The sequence below is a fragment of the Molothrus aeneus genome, chromosome 1 (genome assembly GCF_037042795.1).
Source record: "Molothrus aeneus isolate 106 chromosome 1, BPBGC_Maene_1.0, whole genome shotgun sequence".
Taxonomy (NCBI): domain Eukaryota; kingdom Metazoa; phylum Chordata; class Aves; order Passeriformes; family Icteridae; genus Molothrus; species Molothrus aeneus.
Window position 1 is genome coordinate 41,991,178 of NC_089646.1, and position 21,548 is coordinate 42,012,725.

The 21,548-nt window shown below is 38.3% G+C and overlaps 1 protein-coding gene across 1 annotated transcript in view; it reads left to right on the forward strand.

Annotated features, from left to right (window-relative positions):
• CMTM8 (CKLF like MARVEL transmembrane domain containing 8) overlaps nt 1–20,721 on the forward strand; it is a 35,442-nt gene extending 14,721 nt beyond the window's left edge. The window contains exons 2-4 of the mRNA XM_066571562.1: nt 13,433–13,606; nt 17,457–17,573; nt 20,185–20,721. Of these exons, the coding sequence (XP_066427659.1) occupies nt 13,433–13,606; nt 17,457–17,573; nt 20,185–20,268 (375 nt within the window). The 3' untranslated portion in view covers nt 20,269–20,721. The remainder of the gene's footprint in view (nt 1–13,432; nt 13,607–17,456; nt 17,574–20,184) is intronic.
• Nucleotides 20,722–21,548: the final 827 nt, after the last annotated feature.

Sequence of the window (21,548 nt, forward strand, 5' to 3'; positions counted from 1 at the left end):
GGATTCATTAATCCATAGTAATCCCTGTAGTTTGTAGCCATTCTGACATCTGTGAGCTGTACTGGGAAATCAGATTTAGAGGAGAAGTGGAATCAAAAGTTCTTGAAAACCCAAAATATATTAGCTGTATTGTGGGGACAGTGAAGCATGTGGGGGAATGCAGTGAGAGCAGCAGCTCTTGGCATTTCTGTGTTTATGCATTATCGGAGGCAAATACCGAATTTCTGGTTTCAGACTGATAGCTCATACATGCAGACAGCTGACAAGGTCTCCATGCCTTGCTGTTCACTGCAGTTCACATTCTAGCCTGTGGTGATACCACAAACCAGAGATTTGTTTACCTCAAATACACTGAGCATTAGAGTGCAGTGACTGAGGAGCAGCTTTGTCTGCAGTAACCCTTGCAGGGCATTAACCTCTGGCATAACAGCAGAGCAAATATCTGAGGGACATTAAATAATTTCTGCTCACATATTTTAATCTGGATAAACCAATGGATTGAGGGGTGTTTTTTTTTTTCCTTGATTGAAGACTTTTTTCTTGCACTAGAAAGCTGGCATTTGTCACCAGTTGTTCTGTTCTTTGTTTACATAAGGCCCATTGAAGCAGTTGGAGAACATTATACCCTGCCCCACAAATAGGCATGTATACTTAATTTATGACTTTGGTAGTTTGAATTTCGAGTGTCAGGTATCCCACAGACCTTTTTACTTTGTTCTTTTATACTGCATGCACTGCTTGAGTATTTATTATGGAGAGCAGAAAGGCTGTGGGAAGTCCATCAGGCTTGTGGACTTTTTTCTTCAGATCCTTGAAAATAAAGTTATGGAGCTCGAGAAAAAGGAGTTCTCTAAAAGCATGACTGATGTGTAGAGTTGTTTAACTTGTTTGGCCAATTAATTTTTTTTCATTTGGTATTAATATTTTCACTTGCATATAATTCTTCCTTCATATAATACACTTCATGTAATTCACCCTAAAGTTGCTTTAGTACCCTAAACATCTCTGCAAAACATTAATTGTGGAACACTGGTAACAAGCCTTATATAGGTCTTATGTAGGCCTCTGTTGAAAACTTAATTCTGGATTTGTTCTTGATTCCTTCAAAGTCAACTCTTTCTATTACTACTACAAAAATAATAAAGAGAAAGATAAAGCAGAATAAAAAAACCCAATGTAGCTTGTTGCCAGAAGCAGTGCTAGTATTTCTGATTATCTCTTGTTCAGTTGTGTTTTGTCAACAATTTTGAATATGGCCCTTAGTTCAAAGTTATCTTTGATATATTGGTGACAGATGGATGTTTTGGAAAAGGACATGACTTGAAACTGACTTCAGAAAAATTCAGATGAGAAATGGGGCTGGGGTTTTTCACCAATGAAAGCAGTAGACACGACGGCAGTTTTTTTAGAGACAAGATGAATTTTATCATTGCAATGTTTGTGCCAAGGTGTCATCTCTTTCCAAAAAGCATGTTGTAAGTTGAAATCTTTATGCCATTGGCAACATGGCCAAAATGGTCCTTTCTGACAGTGAAGTCTTTGAACATAAATGCCTCCAGAACAGCATATGCAAGTGTTAAATATTTATAGGCATGCAGTTCTTCTGTGTTGTTATTGCAAAGTGTACTCAGGAAAGAAAGTGATTTTGCCAGAGAAGTAAAAGGATTTTTCATTGAGGTGCTTCTACAACATGTGGATCAGTATTTGTAAAATCTTTAAACTTTACCTAAATATGTGAATCACAGTCCTTAGGGTTGGATTATTATTCCTGAGACTCAATATAGAAGTAATCTGCTTCTAAATAGGCAGACAACAACAAATCTGAATGCAGATTCCTTATTTCTTTATCATCTTATTTTCTTCTCTGTTTGTTGGGCAAGGGGAATTGTTTCAACTTTTGATGACAAGAAGATTCTGTCTCACAGCAAGAAAAAATTCTGTATTGTAGAAAATCAATTTTAGTGGTTTTCAGCTGTGGAAATTAAAAGATACTTTCAGTCTAAAGGTTTTTTTCAAAAAGCAGTTAAGGGTTTCCTCCTGTTTAAATGGATGAAGAATGCAGCAATAGGTTTTTGAATTTTCCATTGCGTCATATCTGGCTTTATGACTTTGTATCTTAGCTATGGGGCAAAATACAAGTTATTCCCAAAGAAGTAATAAGCTTCCTATTTTAATGTAGCAGCTAAGACTTGTGAAACAATGCTGCATGCCCGCTAATTTTAGGCATCTCTATTTACATGGCCTAACAGGAAGATGGAGATGTAAAAATAGCAACAAAGAGCCAGTGACATTATTAATAAAGCAGCTGTATACAGCATTGTTCTCTTGTAGGCAGCCTTTAAACAAAGTGAACTACATAAATAATCATTTATAATTCATAAGGTAGCCATTGTTAGGGATTCTCCTTTAAAAATAATTTACTTTATTAATATAAAAACTATGGCAAAATGACTTCTTCGTTTTTTTCTTGGATGTGTACTCCACATGCACACATGCACCAAATGTTAGAAGTAGCTTACAAAATTTATTGAGAAGCTGGTATTTTTCTACCCTCGGGAGCTATATCCCTTCAAGGGAGATGGGAAGAAGGATGATAGAGTGCTGCAAAACTTCTTTCAAAGGAAGAGTTTGTATGTCTGTAGAAGAGGCAATATCAAGGTTAAGGAAGACTTTTCATGTATGATTTTATTGGATCAGAAGAAAAAATCCTTCTGCCATCATGCTCCAATAAGAAACAGTAGTAGTTGTAGTAATAAAAAAGATAGTAAATAGCCACATTGGGGAAGACACGTTCAGACAGATACAAATGGTCCTCTATCTTTTGAACTCAGAATCTGCTTCTGCCCTTTTCCAGTTTAAATAATAAAAGAAAAAGTAAATGAGATTGCAGACAGTTATTGCATTTTTTTCCTAGTTTTTCTGTACAAGGACAATCATTTCTTCACAATGCACTTCTGAAAAGCAAGAAACAAGCATTGCATTCAGTAAGCACAGCAGATCAAGCCTGCACATTTAATTTGTATAAGTGCTTTATAAAGGAGAAATAGTATTCAGAACTCAAGGGCTATACTGTCGTCTTCACCTCCATAAATTTATATGCCTCTACTGCTTGGCTTGAAGTAGTCCCTCTCAGGAAGGACTTCTCAGGAAAACTCTCATGTGTTTGTGAACCAGGCACTGCATTTGTGTAAAGGAAAAGGAATATGTTAAGATTTTGTCTGCCCCACCCAAGCTCCTGAGGTGGAAGGGGGCAACCCTATCCCAGAGTTAAACTGCAGCTGCACTCTGGAAGTCAGTTCTGTCTTGAGAAGAGATGTGAAATTCATCATCAGCTGACATTCTTGGTGAATGTGAGGAAGCTTCTTTCTTTGTCCAAATCTTAGGTTCATGTCTCAAAACAAGAATTCAAAAAGCTTGCCAATTGTGGTTTTCCTTTTTTTTTTTTCTTTTTATTTAAATTGCCTCAAGGAAGCACTACAAGCTCTCCTAAGTCCTTCCACCAAGTAGCTGATGTTCCTGACTAATGTGAGCTCTCAAATCTACGCATAATTTTATAGTATGAAGATCTAAAATTTAAATCAATTAAATCATATGGCATTGTATGAGTGCAATGATAGGTCTCCTCACAAATCAACTCAGTAAATTGCCCCTGGATCTCCTGTGAGTCACATAGGATTTATTTTTCCTTCTCTACTGCCTGTTTGGGGACAGGACTGTTTAGAGGACTAAACTGAGTGTTAATTCTCAAAGAAATCAGTTACAGGTTCTACTCAGAACTCCAGAATGTATTAATATTTGAGTGTTAAATAAAAAATCATTCAGCCTTGTAGTTTCACCAATCTTGATTTATAAGCAGGCTTTTGAAAAGGAAAAAATATTGGAATATGGAATTTAATCGCTACTTTTGTATCTGAAGGTGTTTGTACTGAATCTTAAAGTTTTTCCTCAAAAAAGCCATCACCTCTAGAGATTGCACAAAAGAAGCCATTAGGACACAAAAAAATACATATCCTGTGCCTTCTATAGTCTCTATGTGGCTATTCTGCTTGTAATTGTCTGCTTTAAAATTAATACTTGAAGGCGTGGTTAAATGAAAATTTGCTCAGAAAGTAACTGGAAAGGCAGATTATTTTTTATTTGATTCTAATGTGCTATTACTTTACATTCTCCTTTCTCTGCTGCTCAAGGGCAAAATGTAGCAGCAATTCCAGTGAGTAATTCCCAGCTCCATGATACTGCAGTGTTTACTGTAGCAGTACCACTTCACGGTTTCCTGACAGGGCTGGGAGGAGGCAGTGAATTTGGAATCAACAAGCATTTCTGCACAATATCACAGTGTTTCTCTCTAGGAAATCCTAGGTGATGAGAGAAACCCCTGCCGCGGACAGGCCTCGCTGAAGTGGAAGGAAAAGGGAGTGGCAGCAGCCTTCCTTTCAGTAGCATCCCGCGGGATTGTTCGATAAGAGGCCAGGCAGTCTCCTCTCCTTGGTGTTTAGATGCTCTTGTCAACCTTTAGAGATTGAGCACTGTGGAGGTCACTGCCTTGCACTGTCACCCTTCCAGAGAGGTGAGTAAGTGCTGCTTAGGTCAGGCTGCTTGTCTCCAGTAGCATTTTGTACCACCCCTCTTTATTTTTACATGACACTGTGGCCCTGATGGAGCCACTGATAGCAGCAACCAGTGTGGTCCCAGCCAGCTGCAGCAGCCTTGAGCTTGCAGGTCTTTCTCCTGGCTGCCTATCTCACTGTATTCTGCATCAAGACACTTTCAGACTAGAGAACATGATGGGCACAGACAAGGCTGTCTTCTGCTGCCTCTTTGTAGATGAAATGATGGTAGCACTGTGATACCAAGTTAATGTATGCATAATGTACAGTAACCTATATAAACTACTCCATGTGTGCAGATCCCCAGGCAAAATACAAGGTTGAGTTAGAATTCACAGGCATGGATAAGCAGTACTGTGCTCCTGAATGCAGCCCTGAAACTCCAGAGCATTTAATGTGGAAAGTGCCCTGGGACAAGGACCAATCTTTATGCTTTGTACACATTTTAATGGCCTGTTAATGATCAACCTCCACTCTACTGAGAAGATAAATTTCATGATGATATAATTCAAGCCAGATTCTTCACAGTTCCTTGAGATTATTTGTTGTAATTCTACTTTAGAAACAAATGATATATTGATGTGGCATGTAATCATCTCATCCTATTCCATTAACACTTCTACATCTTCCAGTCCTTGGTTGCCAGGGTTGCAGGAAAGGAAGGCCAGTTAAAACCAGAAGTAATGGACAGTGGTTTGTTTAGCTCAGTCTCTAATATTCACTGATACTGAAAACTTAGGGAGGAATGTAAGAAGGAGCATGTACTGCAAGCTTTTCTCCTCTATTATGGTTCTCTAACTTCTAGCAAACTGCACATGTAGGAATTTCCAGTGCTGAAGATTGCTGACTATCCTGACTGTCATGCATGTACATAATATATACAGATAGGGCTGACCCAGAGTAGGTATGATGTTTCCTATGGCATTCTGTGATTTGATTATGTGCTGTGGGGTTTTTTCCTTCTTTTTGATTTTGTTTTGTTTTTAAAGACCATTTCATTCTGTTTGCTTTTCATCTTTTTGTGTGATAATTTTAGCAGGATGCTTCTTGTCTTGCAAGTCCTAATCCACTCCTCGCTCCCCTCTTTGTGCCACCTGACATTCTGCAGACTTCTGTCATATCCTCCTTCAGTCTTCAACAGAAAATTGGATCTGTCTTTTTTTCTAGCTTTAACTTTCTTTTCTTGTAGGAGCTGTTCTCTGTGCCTTGAATAATCCAACTGAATCATTTTGTAAGTGGAAGGGAGGAATGAGCAGAACATACTCAATGTGTGGGTATATCGTTGATTTATAAAGCACTCTGGAATTTTCTCTTTGGTAGAGGTTTTTATTTACTTTTATTTTTTTTTCCTAAGAGTTTCTAATCTTCCTTTGTAACATTTTGATGACAGGAACAAAATTTACAACCTGAACAAACTCTTGTTTCTTATTTACCTTCTGAATATCCACTACTCTGCCTCTAATAGAGCTTCCTGAGAAACTGTAAGAAATCTGTTGTAGTGATTTCATAATTTTGATGTGGTATGTCTGTGTTTTCCAGAAAACATATCTTGTTTTTTTAATATAGGCTACCTCCTTAAGTTTACTGTGTTACTGGTGTTAGGTCTGGTCTCAGACATTCCATGCATATTTCTCAGGTGAAGCAACCTGTAATGTGCTGCTGGCATGGACACACGATTTCCTTACTGACCCCCACCCCTGGGTTATTTTTCTGGGATGCCAGATGCAGTGAGCTGGAGCACTGTATCACAAAATATTCCTCATGCATGGGCTGCAGTGGAGAAGGAGTACCTTTGTGATTTACACCTTTTTAGTAGGTGGTAGATTACTAAGGTGACACGAAATTGGGCGTGCTGCTGCATTTTGCCTGGGTGCTGTTGTCTTTATGCCTGGGCAGTGCCCATTCTGATCAGACAAAAAAGTTTCTCACTCGCATGCCGCCCTCTCTTAGCTCTTCCCAATGAGACTTCATAGTTTCTTGGGCACTCCTGAGTGCTGGCTGAACACCAGGACTGGACTTTATTTACTGGCTCACACATGAGGAGGTCTGGTGCCCAGTTTTTTAGGCATAGGTGCTCCTGGACTCTTTCTGGGGGGTTTGGGGTGGGTGTGGGAGGACTTCCCTGCTTTGTGGAGCTGTGGGAAAGGCAGCAGAGGTCTGTCAGCCCTCGAAGGGCTTTGTCTGAAGTCTCATTCTGGAATAGGTGTGTTCCCTATTGAATGAAGTGTCTGCCAGAAGGCTTTGACCCATTTCAGTCTTGGGTCAGGAGGTTTTCTGACATGTCATAGGATTTGGACTAAACTCTGGGGTAAGAGAGTTCAGTCTTTGATGAAGATATACATCCGGAACATATTTTGGCACGTGCTGCTTCCAGCAGTTTTCTTTCTTAGGAAATCTATCCTAAATAACAACTCTGGAGGGGGTGATTCTCTGAAGTAATGGTCAGTATTGCCACTGTTTCAGGCCCATTTAGCCTGAGGGGTGTGTGCTGGTGCTGCCACCAAGCCAAGAGCATGACAGAAATCTTGAAGACTAGTGGGAAGATTCAACTGAAACTGGTCACTTGAAAGTAATTAAACAGGCATTCAGAAAATTTTTAGAAATTCTGGCAAAGTAGAAGAGACTGAATTTTGGACTTTGATTAGGCAGAAGTGTTTTCAAAGCTAGGAGAGACTTGAGACCCATAGCTGCTGCTTAAGTTTGGTGCTAAGAGTAGTACTGTGCAAATTATAAAATTGGTATGTCCACTATGACCACTGGCATGCTTCTGTATGCTTCTGTGAGCACTGTGGATTTTAAATTTTTTTTCCTAGCAAGGCAAAACCATGAACAATCTAATGAGAGGGGGACACTAGAGAGTGGCTGATGTCAGCTCGCTGTAATGTTTGGTGCTTGAAAAAAAAATGTTTGAGACTGGGAAAGAGAAGCAGTAGGGTAAGGCAATGTATTGATTAGATTGTTCCAGAGTACATTCACATGGCTCTTGAACTGTCAAAGACACTTAAGCAAGGTTCTTCTATCTCTAAAAACCATAGCTGAAAAACATTTTTGAATTTCTTCATCTTTGCACCTTTACTCAGTGTTAGTGGAAATATTTGAAGTTTGAATCTTTCAATTTAAAAACGTGCTCATCACCTTTTCTCTTACAGCAGCAGAAATAAGATTTTTATATTTTGTATTTCAGTCTGGATTGATGTTTGATTTATCCAGCAATTACAGGCTTTCACCTTATTTTTTCTTATACTTTTTTTAAGTTGAACACATCAAGTGTTCTTATTTTGACTAGTTCGTGAATAAACCTGCAGTTGATGTTGCTGTTGTTGTACCTGGTATGGAAATTAACCTGTTGAATTTGCCTTGGGAAGACACTCAAATTTGGGATTACCCCTAGTGAAAGAGATAGATAGATAGATAGATAGATAGATAGATAGATAGATAGATAGATTAGATTAGATTAGATTAGATATCCTGCTTATTTTGAGTGGTCCTTTTCGATTTGCAGGGGTTGCAATTGCCCTGATGCTACTGCTGGGCAAAATGCCCCTTCCGTGAAGAAAAAAGCAATGATTGTGCTCGCTCTAGTGGCAGAAGGCATAATTGTTGTGTCACTTCATGGATGATGTGTGAGAGCACAAAAATTCTGATTTAAAGACACTTTTAATGTGCAGTGCAAACACTTACTCCATTTAGCCTGAGCTGGAAAAAACATTTAAAAAAAAATTCTGTATCTGTAAATAATCTGCAAATAAATCAATAAATCTGTAAAATAAAACCAGCTGGAAATGATACCATTAAATCTGCCTGTTCTTATGACTGACTGTCCTGGATATATTTAACAGGAACGGTAGAGGGATATTTCTCTTTTTCTCACTGTTTTTTTTCTCATTAAAATCCACACCAGCACCACCATCTTGGTATGTAGCCAAGGCAGAAAAGGATGGAGGTTGAGACATTGACAGGCTGCTTGTGCTGCTGATAAGGTAGCTCCTAACTTGTGATTTAGTAATGAAATAATGATGTGCAATAATTTACAATGGTCTCTCTGTCCTCTAGTCATAAATCTCCTCTGCTAGGAAGAGGAGGCAAGATGTCCTGCTTTCTCCTTGCTGGATGCTGTCCATGTTTAGGTGGCTTTGCATACAGTAGGCAATTCGTGCTGCAAAAGCACAACTCTTCTAGTTTCCATCTGCCATCCTTTTCATCTGCGCCAGCAGCAACTCCATATAAATCCTGCAGTGCTTATGGTCACAGGAAGCATCTCTTGGATAAAGAATAGGAAAAGCTTCTGGCAAATGTACCAAATTTTTGTTTTGGTTTGTTTTTTTGTGGTTTTTTGTTTGTTTGTTTGTTTTTGTTTTAAATAGGTGAGCCTTGGGTTTTTCTTCCTGTCAGTTCTGCTACAATGAGACTTCTTTTATTGTGGAAAGGACATATACACATTTTTAACTGTGTTGCTGAGTTAACCACTCAGGAGAAATGCTGGGGAATTCCAAACCCTGGTATCACTGGAGAGGAGTTGTTACATCGTAGTCTTTTGAATGCAGGTGGCAAGTACAAATTTTCTTTTGCAGTTTTTAAGCTGCTTTGAAAAGCAAAGCTGGATACACAGATTCAAGCTCACACCTGCTTTTATACCTGCTGAATTGTGACACGAGACAAGTGTCTCATGTACTAACAACAAAGCCCTCTTTTTTTTAAAGTGACTAAATAATCCAATACTTTTGAAGTTCTCAGCACTGCAGAAGAATTATGGCATTTATTTAAGGGTTTGAATATGTAATTAAGCATCTAATTTTAAACCTGCACACTCAATAATGTTGGATTTTGCTACCAAGTTACTTCCTTTTTACGGTGTCTGCCAACTGCTGAAGTATGCATTAGTGCATTGACATATTAATGCATTTTAGTAATGCAGGTACCTGATGAAGCAGCAGCCAAATGACCACAAAATAAATGTCTGAGTTGAAATCAGAACCTGCCATAAACAACAGAAAACTGCTTGCCTTTATCTTGCACTGACATCCCTATTCCCATCTGACTAGAAAAACTGGACCCATTGGTGGAGCCCTTATAGTCTTAGGATCCAGCATCCCCTCTCATCCATTACCACATTAATGGTAAAATGCATTATTTTCTTGGGCCTTCTTCATGCCTTTCCCTCCCCCTTTCTTGGGCTCATTTTTTCCAGAATAGTAGTATGTTCCTGTAATTCTAATTAAGCATATTCTGACTTGCTCATAAATTAAAACCAAATACTTAGCTATTACTAATACACTCTAGCCTACCTGGTCATAGTGAGATAGAGGCCTTCCCCAGTTCCTGGGTGGAGCCTTCTCCCTTGTCTTAGAGCTGACCTGGAGCAGTGAAGGTGGCTGTGCACCATCTGTGCTCACTGAATTACTGCAGGCACTCCCCAGCTGTTGCTGATGTTGGCTTTCCAGCATTGCTTGCCTATCACTCACTTGCCAGATTCTGTACGCTGGATGTTCGTTGACGTGACATGTGAATGCAGTCCACTTTTTCCCAGTGGGGAGGTGTGATGCCAAGCCAGTAGGAGAAGTGGCATTCTCAGCTCCAGCAGATACAGCAGTGTCACCCAGTTTGTACTGATCTGTTAAACAGCAAAGCTGTCATGTAAGGGGCAGTCAGAAAATTACGAGGCAGGCATTTAACACCAGAGAAACAATCTCGGTATTTAGCATGCTGAGAATACCAGCTAATCATGGAAGGCTTGTCTAGATGTCTGGATTCCTTTGGCTCCTGAGGTATTTTGTAGATGCTGACGGCCAGTGTGAACTTTGAATCAGTTTATTGCGTATGTTTACATATGCAGCGAAACCATTTGCCATATCATTTAACTACACGGAGTGAATTGTTGACCATGAGCTGATCTGACCTTTTCAGGTCTAATCAAGAAGTCTGAAATATTATTTTAGCCTGTCAGCTCCAGTAATATGCTGTAAGAGTATCTGGATCTAACTGAAAATGTCAAATGTGCTCTAATATGCAACCCATCAAAGTTACGATGCAGGAACCAGTTAAGAATATAAATCTGTAACATCTGTGGTGCATCTCAATTGCCTGGGTGAGTTGTTCTGCCATTGATACAAGCCAGCTAAAAATGTGGGTTAAAAGCAATTCTTCGGAATACATGTGAGGTGTACAGGCACCTAAATATTAAAATTATCTTGGAAGAGGGGGGATAACTCCAGGTTCGAATACTACTGGAAAAAACAGGGCCCAGCATGAATACTTGTGCTCTAGGGAATGTCTTGCTAGCTTTAGTGTGTGGTTGTGTAAGATTAGTGGTCTCATGTAACCTCAGAATTTTCCTTTTTAATTTTAATAATTTGCCACTTGTGAAGATTTTGTTCTTTCAAATAATAATCTATTATATAAACTGGGGTATCCTTATCAATCTTATTGCATTTAGTAGGAAAAATTTTTCCTAGTCCTGTGCATTTCATGAAAAATCTACTTCTATATTTAAAAGTGTTCTAAAAATCAACACTTATAAGCAGAGTATTTAATGATTAAACTTTTAAATTTTTTTTCCTCACCTTCAAAATTTCTGTTCTTGGTATTTTATAAGATACTCAGATCTAGGATAAATCTGCCTTCAGTAATTATTTATCAAGCATGAGATCAGTTTTTTATCTGTATAATTTCTGGATGATGAATTTAAATTTGGATTCAAGCGTATGGATGTAATGAAAAACAACTTTGTATCCTGTGAAAATGGTATTTTTCTTTAGCTAAACAGTCTATCAAAATTGTTTAGCCTTAAAACAGTTGTTACACTAAAATTGAGTTGCTTTTTATCTGATTGTGGGTAGTTCTTGCAATTTGAGGTGCTATTAACTGAATTGCTACTATTAGTAAAACGTTGTTGGAAGTAGAATTAAAATGAACTATGGGAAGCATTGCTGAACCGATAACTTTGCATTGAAAATAGTGTGTTTTAAAGGCTCCACTTAACGCTGTTTGAGCTGCTCTTACTAGGCAATGCTGCCCTCCCCTGGTATGCTGCGAAAGGCAGGAATTTTTTATTCCAGTTCTAGAGCTTCCCGTTGGAGAGAAATTCGTGTGTTGGTGAAAACGTTTAGGGGTGAAAATGCTCCTTCTCTCTCTCCTCTTAAGAGAGAAAAGCAAACTCCAAACAAACCATAGAACAGACATTTGTGCAGTGCTTTTATGTATGCATGATGCAGATGTAGATGAATGTACAAATAATATACATCTAATCTACTGTCAATACATGGTAGAGGGTTGAATTAAGTTTGTGTGGCAATTTGGAAGATGAATTGAAGACAAAATAAACAGATACAAGGTGGTAGGAGGACCAATGACAAGAAGTTTTTCTGTAACAGTATTGTCTTGTAAACATGAATGATAAATCTCTAAACATTATATGTATGTTCAATTCTGCAATAGAGGAGTAAATGTGACCATGGCCAGCAGCTTGCATGGGAATAGGATTGGCTCTTGTGCAAATGAAGATGTAGCAAAACCATCATCTGCTGTCAGGGTCTGTTGATGACAAAGATATCACCACCAAGTCCCTTCACTGCACAGTCCTGAGAGCTGAGGAAGGTAGTCCAAGGAAATATTACTTTTGATGGTCTGTTCTTTAATGTATTTCCTCAGGTGTCTGGTACTAACTGCTGCTGGAGATAGAATATTGGGGTAGAAGTTTCTTTAAGCTGCCCAGCTGTGGCTCTTATGTGTTAAATGCGTTGCTATTTGCTTTAATTTTGTAATCTTTCCATTTCTCACTGCTAGATAATTTCACCATAGTCCAGATAGAGCAGAAAGAGTTAAGCCTTGTTGCAAATAAGGAATTTTAGTTCCCACATCTGAGTCTAATAAAGTGTGTGGAGTGAGCTTTGCTTTTTGTTTGTTTGTTTTTAAGGTATAAAATGTCACTTTCTTTTTATGGTTAAGATTTTTCTAATTGCTGGACAACTTGAAAAACACACAACTTTTTTTTTCCTGTGGCATATGACTTACATTTTGCTTGCTCCTCATTCCTTTTAATGCATTGGAGATCACCTAGCATTGGAGAAAACTGGAGAGAGTATGTTAAAACCTCTGGTTTGTGTATTTTTTTGTGTCTTAGATCTGAACAGACTGCCACATTAGGAGGGAGGTTTTTCTCCCAGACTGGTTTGCTTGAGGACTTCGCTTGAGTGTGAGTCCTTGTCTACTACTTAGAGTCAAGTGACTTGGGAGATGTTTTAAGAGCTGTGGAGTACAATGACATTCCCAATGTGACTTGCTCTTCTCCAGTTGCAGTTGTATGTTGTAGTGGTGTTGATATTTTACTACAGCCTTTTACAGTAGGGTTTAGGAGTTGTTCTGTGTCTGTGGTGCCTGTGGTGCAATCCACAGAGCAGGTGTGGGCCATTCTGAGCTGGACCCCAACTAGTAAGTGACCTGTGACTGTGGCAGGTAGAACCTGAAGATCCCAGTGGTCTTCCACAGGCTGTTGTTTCTAAAGTGACATTGCTGGCAGGAAAACAGCAGTGTTTGCCTTCATGCATCAGCAGGAAAGCTACAATAATCAATCCTTTTGGGAGCATAGCTGTAAAACCACTGCAAGTATGGCTCCAAAGTAGTTAAAGGTTGGGCTAAATCAACAGATAAGATGCCTTTCCCTTTGTGACACCCTGCCACAGCAATACCAGTTTTATATGTTCTTTTTTGTTGGATCAGTATTTTGCCAGTGCAGCATCCCCATTCAGCTCATTGAATGGTTCATGTGAACAGCAGTCTGAGGTCTAGAACTGTGTGACAGTTTTCTTTCTTCTCCATAACTTTTGCAGGTGCTGGGGCTGCTGGTGTGGACCCTGATTGCTGGAACAGAATACTTTCTCTATCCAGCCTTCGGCTGGGTGATGTTTGTAGCTGTGTTTTACTGGGTTCTCACCGTCTTCTTTCTGATCATCTACATGACAATGACCTACACCAGGATCCCGCAGGTGCCATGGACCATGGTGGTAAATATACCCATTCTTTGTTGTTCCAGGCTTGATGGGTTTCAAAGTGAATAAAATATTGATGCATTCTACATGTATATTTTACCAGCTCTACTTGTACTCTTTGCAGATTTTTCCCTGATTACTGTGTGGCTGCAGTGTTTAACTTTCATACTACCCAGACACTTTCAAAGCACTTTTTCTATGATGTTTCACCATTTTGTTCAGCCATTGATGTAGTGACTTGATTTTTCATGTGTGTGTGACTGACACTTATGCATAGTGACCTCTTTTTCTCTCTGTAGTGGTTATGTCCCATGAAGAATGAGTCTGTTGCTGCCTCTGAGGTAACAGACTCAGACAGATGGCTTAAACAGCAGAAATCCCTACTGGAATCAACACCATGCATTAGAAGCAGGACTCGGGCTCTTAAAACATGAGTCTTCCTCTGCTAAAGTTAAAGCAAGGATAGTTCAGAGGTAGCAAGACTCTGACAATCCATATGTAGTCTACTGTGAAAATGGTGCTGAAAATTATTTAATGTAAAATATGTACCATGTAATCCTTTGCTTTGAGCTCAAGAGTTAAAGCAAATCAGATAAACAGCTACTGTAATTACAGAAAAATTTCACAGGCACTTAAAATGCAGATCCAGTTTTTATGGTTTGAGCAAACCTGGCCAGCTCTAACTCTCAACAGTATATTTTTACCTCATTTGCATAACAGCCTGGTCTTCAGGATAGTAGATCCTAAAAGTCATTGTCATTTTAGCCAACTGGCTATTTGTGACCCATCTAAGAATCACTATAAACTTTATCTTTGCATTCGTTGGATGCAGTGAGATACTGTTCTCTTTTTTTTAACAGCTAAATATTATTGACTAGAATTCTGTTATTTCTATGATGAAATGTATTTGACTTCTGTGTTGCTAACAGCCTGTTATCAGCTATATTGTGTGATTGTCAGCTATATGTGACTAAAATTGAATATTAGAATACTCTCCTCTTTTAGTGTTCCCATTTGCTGCTGCAATAAATAGCCAGCTATAGCAATTACTAATAAGAACAACCAGGATTATGTTCAGATAGCTTCTCTATTTTCGAGTTTCATAACCAGCAATTACCATTAAGGCTGTAACACTGCTATAGAAATGTTGGATTATTTCAATTACAGCAGTAATGTATCTGGGTATGTTTAAAGGTGTGGGTTTTTTTTTTCCCCATTGCATTACATGTAAGTAAAGTACATTCAAAGGGAAAGCATCTTTATATCCATTTGAATAAAGCTTTGGTCATTACCCTTCTTTCATCAGTTGAATGCTATTATGAGGCAACTGCACATAAATGAGTTCCCCTGATCTATGGTGGCAGACAAACTGTAATATTTGATTTATTTCTATTTCACATTGAGTATATTTCTTGCTCTGAGTTCCAAATAAATGTAAGTCCAAACGGTAGTCTCCTTTCATATAAAAGGGTCATTTAAAGAGAAAATAAATACAAAACAAATAAAAGATGCTTGTGTTCTAGCTTGTTTTGCCCTAAGGTAGAGTTTTTGAGAACAGAGCTTTTGGGAACAGCCCTCGAATTGGTCCTTTGCTGCTCCTGTATGGCCAAGAGGAACATTGAGTCTCTTTTCAGAGAGGTGCTTTTAAAGTCTTTGTTGGAAAGAGCATGACACACACCTTTTTGAGTGAGTTTACACTCACCTTTACCCTATTCTCTGAAGAATCCTGAATTGCAGTATCTGCCAGTTATTGCTGTGCTTCCTTAGGTGACAGTTAGCTCAAACTGTTCCTATTGTACGCAGTATCCAAAATTACATCTGGACATCTCTGTTGTAAATTCACTTTTTGCAGGTTAAGCACATTACCAAATTGCTTAAGATGCAGTTACTTTTACTGCAAATTTATCCAAAAGACATGCTTCAAAACTGACTCTCCTTCATAGTGCAAGTTTTTTTCTAAAACAATCAATGGAAGCTTTTAAAATCTGGTGAATTTGAATTTAAGAAGCAGATGGTAATTTAGCATGAACCATTTGGTTTGAGTAATATATTGGCAGCAAAGGCCCAATCAGCTTGCACTGCATTCCATCTTCCCCAACAGTGTTATTTCCCAGAGCAGCACTTTGCAGAAATTATGTGCTTTTCTCTTTTTTCTACATGACAAGATATTGCAGGGATTTGTAGCTTTCCAGTGTAATTGAGTCTTTTTGGAATGGGAAATGCGAAAATAACAACAAATACTTTAGGTAATCAAATTTGGGGTTTCTAAATCAGTGCTTTACAGAAGTTCACCAGAACCTGCCAGTTGTTGGCATCTTATCCTAAAATTGACAATTTGATATTTTATTGCTGTACTGCCCAGATAAAGCAAGGGGAGAGATCTGTGGATAGACATAGTACCTTTTATTAGACAAGCTGATATAGGTGAGATGAACCCTCACTCATTTGTAAGTGTGTGAATCAAATCTCAGGTGCCAGTCCTTGGACTCCATCTCAGTGCTGAGGCACTGCCCAGGCCAGTTCCCTGGGAAGGGATGGATGGAAGGATAAGTGGATATTTTCCACTGTTCCTTCTTAACTTCTCTTCTTGAGCTACAGCTTTTTTTAGATTTTGCCAAAGCTGGTTAAAAGTGAATTAAATTGTGGGTAATTGGCATAAATTCCTAACATTCAGTGGGTCACATAGTGGGAATGAATAAGTTGGAGTTGTACCAGCTTGGCAACATTTAGGCAACTAGAGCAACAGAGTTACGGGTTATATTTGTGTGACACTCTGGAGTGTAGAACTGGGGTCAGAAGCTGAAGGGAGCTGATTATGTACATGAGACCAGGTCTATATTGAGTTACCCATTCCTGGAATTGTAACTAGATGCAAAGCATATCAGAGGCATTCCACTTAAATATGACACCAAATTTGTATGCCTTAGACAAGTAGTAGAGTGGAGTTTAAAAGGATTTAACTTTTCTTTTTTAAAGAACCTTCTATGACCAAATAGTAAAAGAGCAAAGGACAAAGTTTCATACATACATTTTTCATCTTCTTAGACATCTGTTCTCTCTTCCTTTCCTGTTCTCTCTCACATGCAAAAACCAAACAAACTTTTTGTTTGCTCTCTGTAGGGTTATGTGAGGTCATTGTTATTTGCTCTGCTTCTTTCTTAGTAATAAATATAAGTATCCTGAGACATTCACTTTGCCTCTTGAAAGAGAAAATGCAGCATCTGCCATGGGTCTTGATGACCCATGTAGTCTCCAGTCAGACTCTTCTCCTCCTTGGATTTACCTGTTTCTTTCTCCACTTAAAAACAGACCAAAGGGAAAGGTACTGAGAGATGGAAGAATACAACTGAGAAAAAAAAGTCCCTCTCTTTATGTCCTTCGGTAGTGTAGAAAACGAAGTTTTGGAAGCTTTATAAATACTCTCTGTATGCGACGAGTTATTGGTTCCTATCTTTGTGTAGATTAGAAGTGTAATCAAAGTGCAGTTTGATCTTGTTTCTTTGTTTGTTTTTTATCATGTAGAGTCATATTCTTACTGCCTAACCCTTAGATTGTGGTAACCAAACTGAGTCCTTATTTTCACTTCTGGAAAATCACAGCACACCGACTTTAATACTTTTCTGGATTTAGTGTGATGGAGAGAACAGTTTGTCCAAAATATCGTTCAATGTTTATGGATTTTCAAAGCAGTTAAATCTTAATCTTACAGATAGAAACATGGAAGAAGGCAAAAAGTTAAAAATGTTAGTTAAGAATGACATTTCTGGTGTACACTGTATGTGTTCAGTGTATTTCAGAAGAGAGTTTTGTAATGTTGGAAAACAAATGCCTGTGCATATTAATGATGTGTTTGTCTTTTCAACAGGGTCTGTGTTTTAATGGAAGTGCCTTTGTTTTGTATCTCATTGCTGCCATTGTAGATGCATCTTCAGTTACCAAAGATCTGGACAATCACAATTACAACAGCTGGGCAGCTTCTTCAGTGAGTTCATTTTTTGTTTAAATCAGTTCTGCATCCAGTAAAGGTACAGCAAATGAAGTCTCGTTGGAAGTATGGGTTGAAGTTGCAGGTATTCTGCATTTTGAAAAGCTGCAGAGTGATAGAGGTCACATGCAAAACCTATAAGTAGCTGCAATTTAGTTGATAGTTTTTAGAGGTGACTAGAAATTCCACCAGGAGATGACAGTCACATCAGAAAAGGCAGTAAAGTTTTTAAGATCACACTGATTTCCTCCTCCCTGGCCCCATTTATTACCAGCTCTCTGGCTGAGGTCAGAGCCTGAACATCAGAGCAGACAAAAAAGATTGTGTGAGCACCCCAATGCACCTGGACAACTTCAAAGGCAGTTTAAACTAACTCAGCTAACTTTGCATAGTTATGCATAAGATGCATTCAGCTTTCTGTGGGCTGAGCTATTGTCCACATTGTCCACACAGTACCTTGGGGAAAGCCCTGGAATAGTATTGCTGTTTCCACAATGATCTTCCTGTTACAGCTTCAACTTTTGATAATCTTTCCTTTGAGTTGCAAGGGCAACGTGTGAAAAATCATGTAACGTGATCAAATCACTAATTAGTCTGACATTACTATCTTAGTGATTAGATTTAGAAGTCCAAAACAGTCAAAGTGGATAAAAAATAACTTAAAACAAAAAGGAATAGAAAAGAACCTTATCGCTTTTTGAGTTAGGTGAATACATTCCCTAGCAAAGTGAAGAGAGTTGTAGAAGAGCTTATTTCATGTTGTGGCAACAGGAGTCAAATTCAATTGTATACAAGAATTCCAAATTAGTGAGTGTTCATGCTTCTGCAGTTGTCCTACTGACTATTCACAAATCCTATCTGAAGCTTTTTTTTGTATGGCCATGAACACAGGAACTATGAGCACCTGCTCTGTTTTTGTCCTGGGAATTGGATCATTAAATCCCTGTCATTTCAGTGGTGTTCAGGGTCTTCTTCTCTTGGCAGTTTGTAACTACAGATCTATTACTCAGTCACTGCAGCTGACAGGAACTTGCTTGCTGCTAGATAAGCTTCCATGCTGATTCAGGTTTTATGCAAAATGCATGACTGTTCAGTGTCTCATGGGAGGTTTGGATTCTCTTCTAATACTTCCTAATAATGTTTATCTAACACAGTGTCTAAATAAACTATTAAATGTGGATTCTTGCTTTCAAAATCCATTAAGGGTTTCATGGATAGAGGATTTAGCAAATCATCTATCCCCAGTAGTCATTCTGTTAGAAAGATTTTAGATGGAGCTTTTATTTAATAAGAAACAAAATCATTGGAAAAAGAAGAATGCTCCAGTATTTTATTGTAATAAGATTTTACATCACCATCTACAGTTTTTTGGAGTTAGAGATTAAATTTGCATTAGACAATTCTCGCCAAGAGCCCTCTGTTGAAAGGCTTAGATTTCTGCCTGGATGCTCAGCATGTGAGCATCACAGTGCCTACTGTGCTCAGCAGTGCCTACCCATGCCAATGATGGCATATAAGCCAGGAACAACTGTAGAATCATAAAATATTTTTAGGCTGGAAGGGACTTCTTGGAAGCCATCTGGCCCAACTCCCTCCACTCCTACAGCTGGGCTAACTCATATCAGGCTACCAGGGCCTTGTCCACTTGAATTTGAGTATTTCCAAATATGGCCATTCCACAATGCCTGTGTTTGATTACTCACACTGTGGGTTGGGGTTTTTTTTCCCTAATATCTAATTGAAATTTCCTGTCCTGTAACTTGTGTTTGTTCCTTCTTGTCCTATCATTGCTCAGCTCTTAGAAAAGTGGTGTAAATCTTATTTGCAGCGACAGCTTTACTTTATTCAGTTACTAGCACAAAACATTCTGGTATTTTCGTTAAGACCATGTTGAATATTGTCTATTTTGAATAACATGCAGTGATTAACAGGAACTTAAGCACTAGTGCTGAATTGGACTTTATCAGTACAAATGAAATAAATCTAGCCTGCTAAAGAAGGCTTATAATGTTATCAATTTCTGACAACGTAGTAATATGACAGCGTGGTTGTTGTCACTGGGGAATATCTTTATCCATCAGTAGAGGACCTCTGGAATAGGTAACCTAATCAGCAGTGCTGTTTGAGAACACGTCTGGGTCTGCATTTAAATCCAAGCTTTCTCTGTAAGGAGACAGATGCACCGTGAGGCGTGCTGAGGTACAGGTGGGCTGTAGACAATATCTGGAACACAGCAGCAGGGCAGGGGTGCTAGCTTGAGCTCACTTTGTCCCACAGACAATTCCTCAGCCTCTAAAAGTGGCAAGTATTTACATTGGTGGCAGTCCAATCTGTAAGATATGAGGCTATATAATGAGGAATTTATTTAAAAAGTTGAAATATGTCATGTTTTGTCTGCTCCAAGCCCATACTTCTAGGCATAGTGTAAGCTTACTTTTACGCAGTGTTGGCTGTGATGGCCACACAAGCACAAGGTGAGAATGTGCCATTTTTGTCAGCTTGCTATTTTCCTTTTTCCCAAGTCCCATAACTTTTTTTTTTCCCTTAGAAATTACAGTGCTCTCAAATATATTTATTTCCTAATCTATGTTTTCCTCTCTCTCAACAGTTCTTTGCCTTCGTGGTTACCTCCTGCTATGCTGGAAATACATATTTCAGCTTTATATCCTGGCGATCACGAACTTTGCAGTAAATACTTAGTTAAAGTGAATTCTGTTGTGTAAAGTACCTTGAGGTTATCCAATTTTGATAAAAGCTTGGAGGAGGAGTGAGGTATTTTTGAACATTTCTCCTAGAACTGACACGATATAAACTGAGATAAATTGATTATTTATAATAATGCCATCTTTAGAGACATTTTTAACCTGACTTTGTACTATATAATAAAATTTCATACTGCTTCTTTTAAAATTAACATAGTATTTTTCTAGACATTGTATAGTTGTTACTACTAGACCTTTAAAAAATCTTACTCAATGTGCCACGTATGTAAATGTAACTTTTTAAATGTTACAGTTATACTTTTGATACTGAAGGCTACCAAAACTAAGATTGATATTGTATTATTATGTATGAAAAAGTGACATTATGCAGAAAAAAAACACCTGAAAGTTTAAAAAATAAATAAATAAATGCTCCAACTGTACATGTTTTGTAAACTGAGAGTAGAAGCTTGCTTTTTAAAATTTATTTTTCAGAGTACAGTAGATACTACCAAGAATTCTGATGATCCTGTCGGTGTGCATAGTGTAACAGCTTCTCAGATCATGAGGTTGCTTTTGGTTACTGTAGGTCTGAAGCTGAAGAAATGTTGTGCCTGGAACACATTATCTTAACAGGTTTCTCAGATCCAACAGGCTCCAAAGCAGGAGCCCAGACAACAGCCCCTTAGTGCTCAGTGCTCAACCTGCTGAGGGCATCACAAATCTCTGGCTGAAGGTAACAAACACTTCTTGTTTCTCAGCAGACTCTCGTTTCTTGGGTTTTCTTCTCCTCAGATGAGGCCATTACTCTCTCTTATTAAAATCTGAGCTTCTAAATCCTATTAAGTGATACAGAGATTAAATCCACAGAAGAATTGTCAAGACACCAGTGCTACAAGCAAGGAATTTCCTCCCTCCTTTCCTGTCTACTGGCATCATCTGCAACTTGTTAGTTTAACAAATGAAGTTGGTACTCCTATTTAAATAACTTTGAATCAAGCAGAAGTATGACAGAATATGACTTTCAAAACAGATACCTTTGAAAATTACTTTCAAATACAAATTACCTAAAGATTTTTTTCCCAGAAATTACATGGTGAGTGAAAGGTTGTGATTATTTTATGATGTTATTTAAAGCTTTCCTCATTTAAAACTACTGGCGAACCTTTTATTCTTGGATTAAGAAGCTTTGGATTCCCTTCTAGTCTTCAAAAGCTTATTTGGTTGATAATATATGGTAGCAGAAAAACCTTACTGCTTAAAAAACATT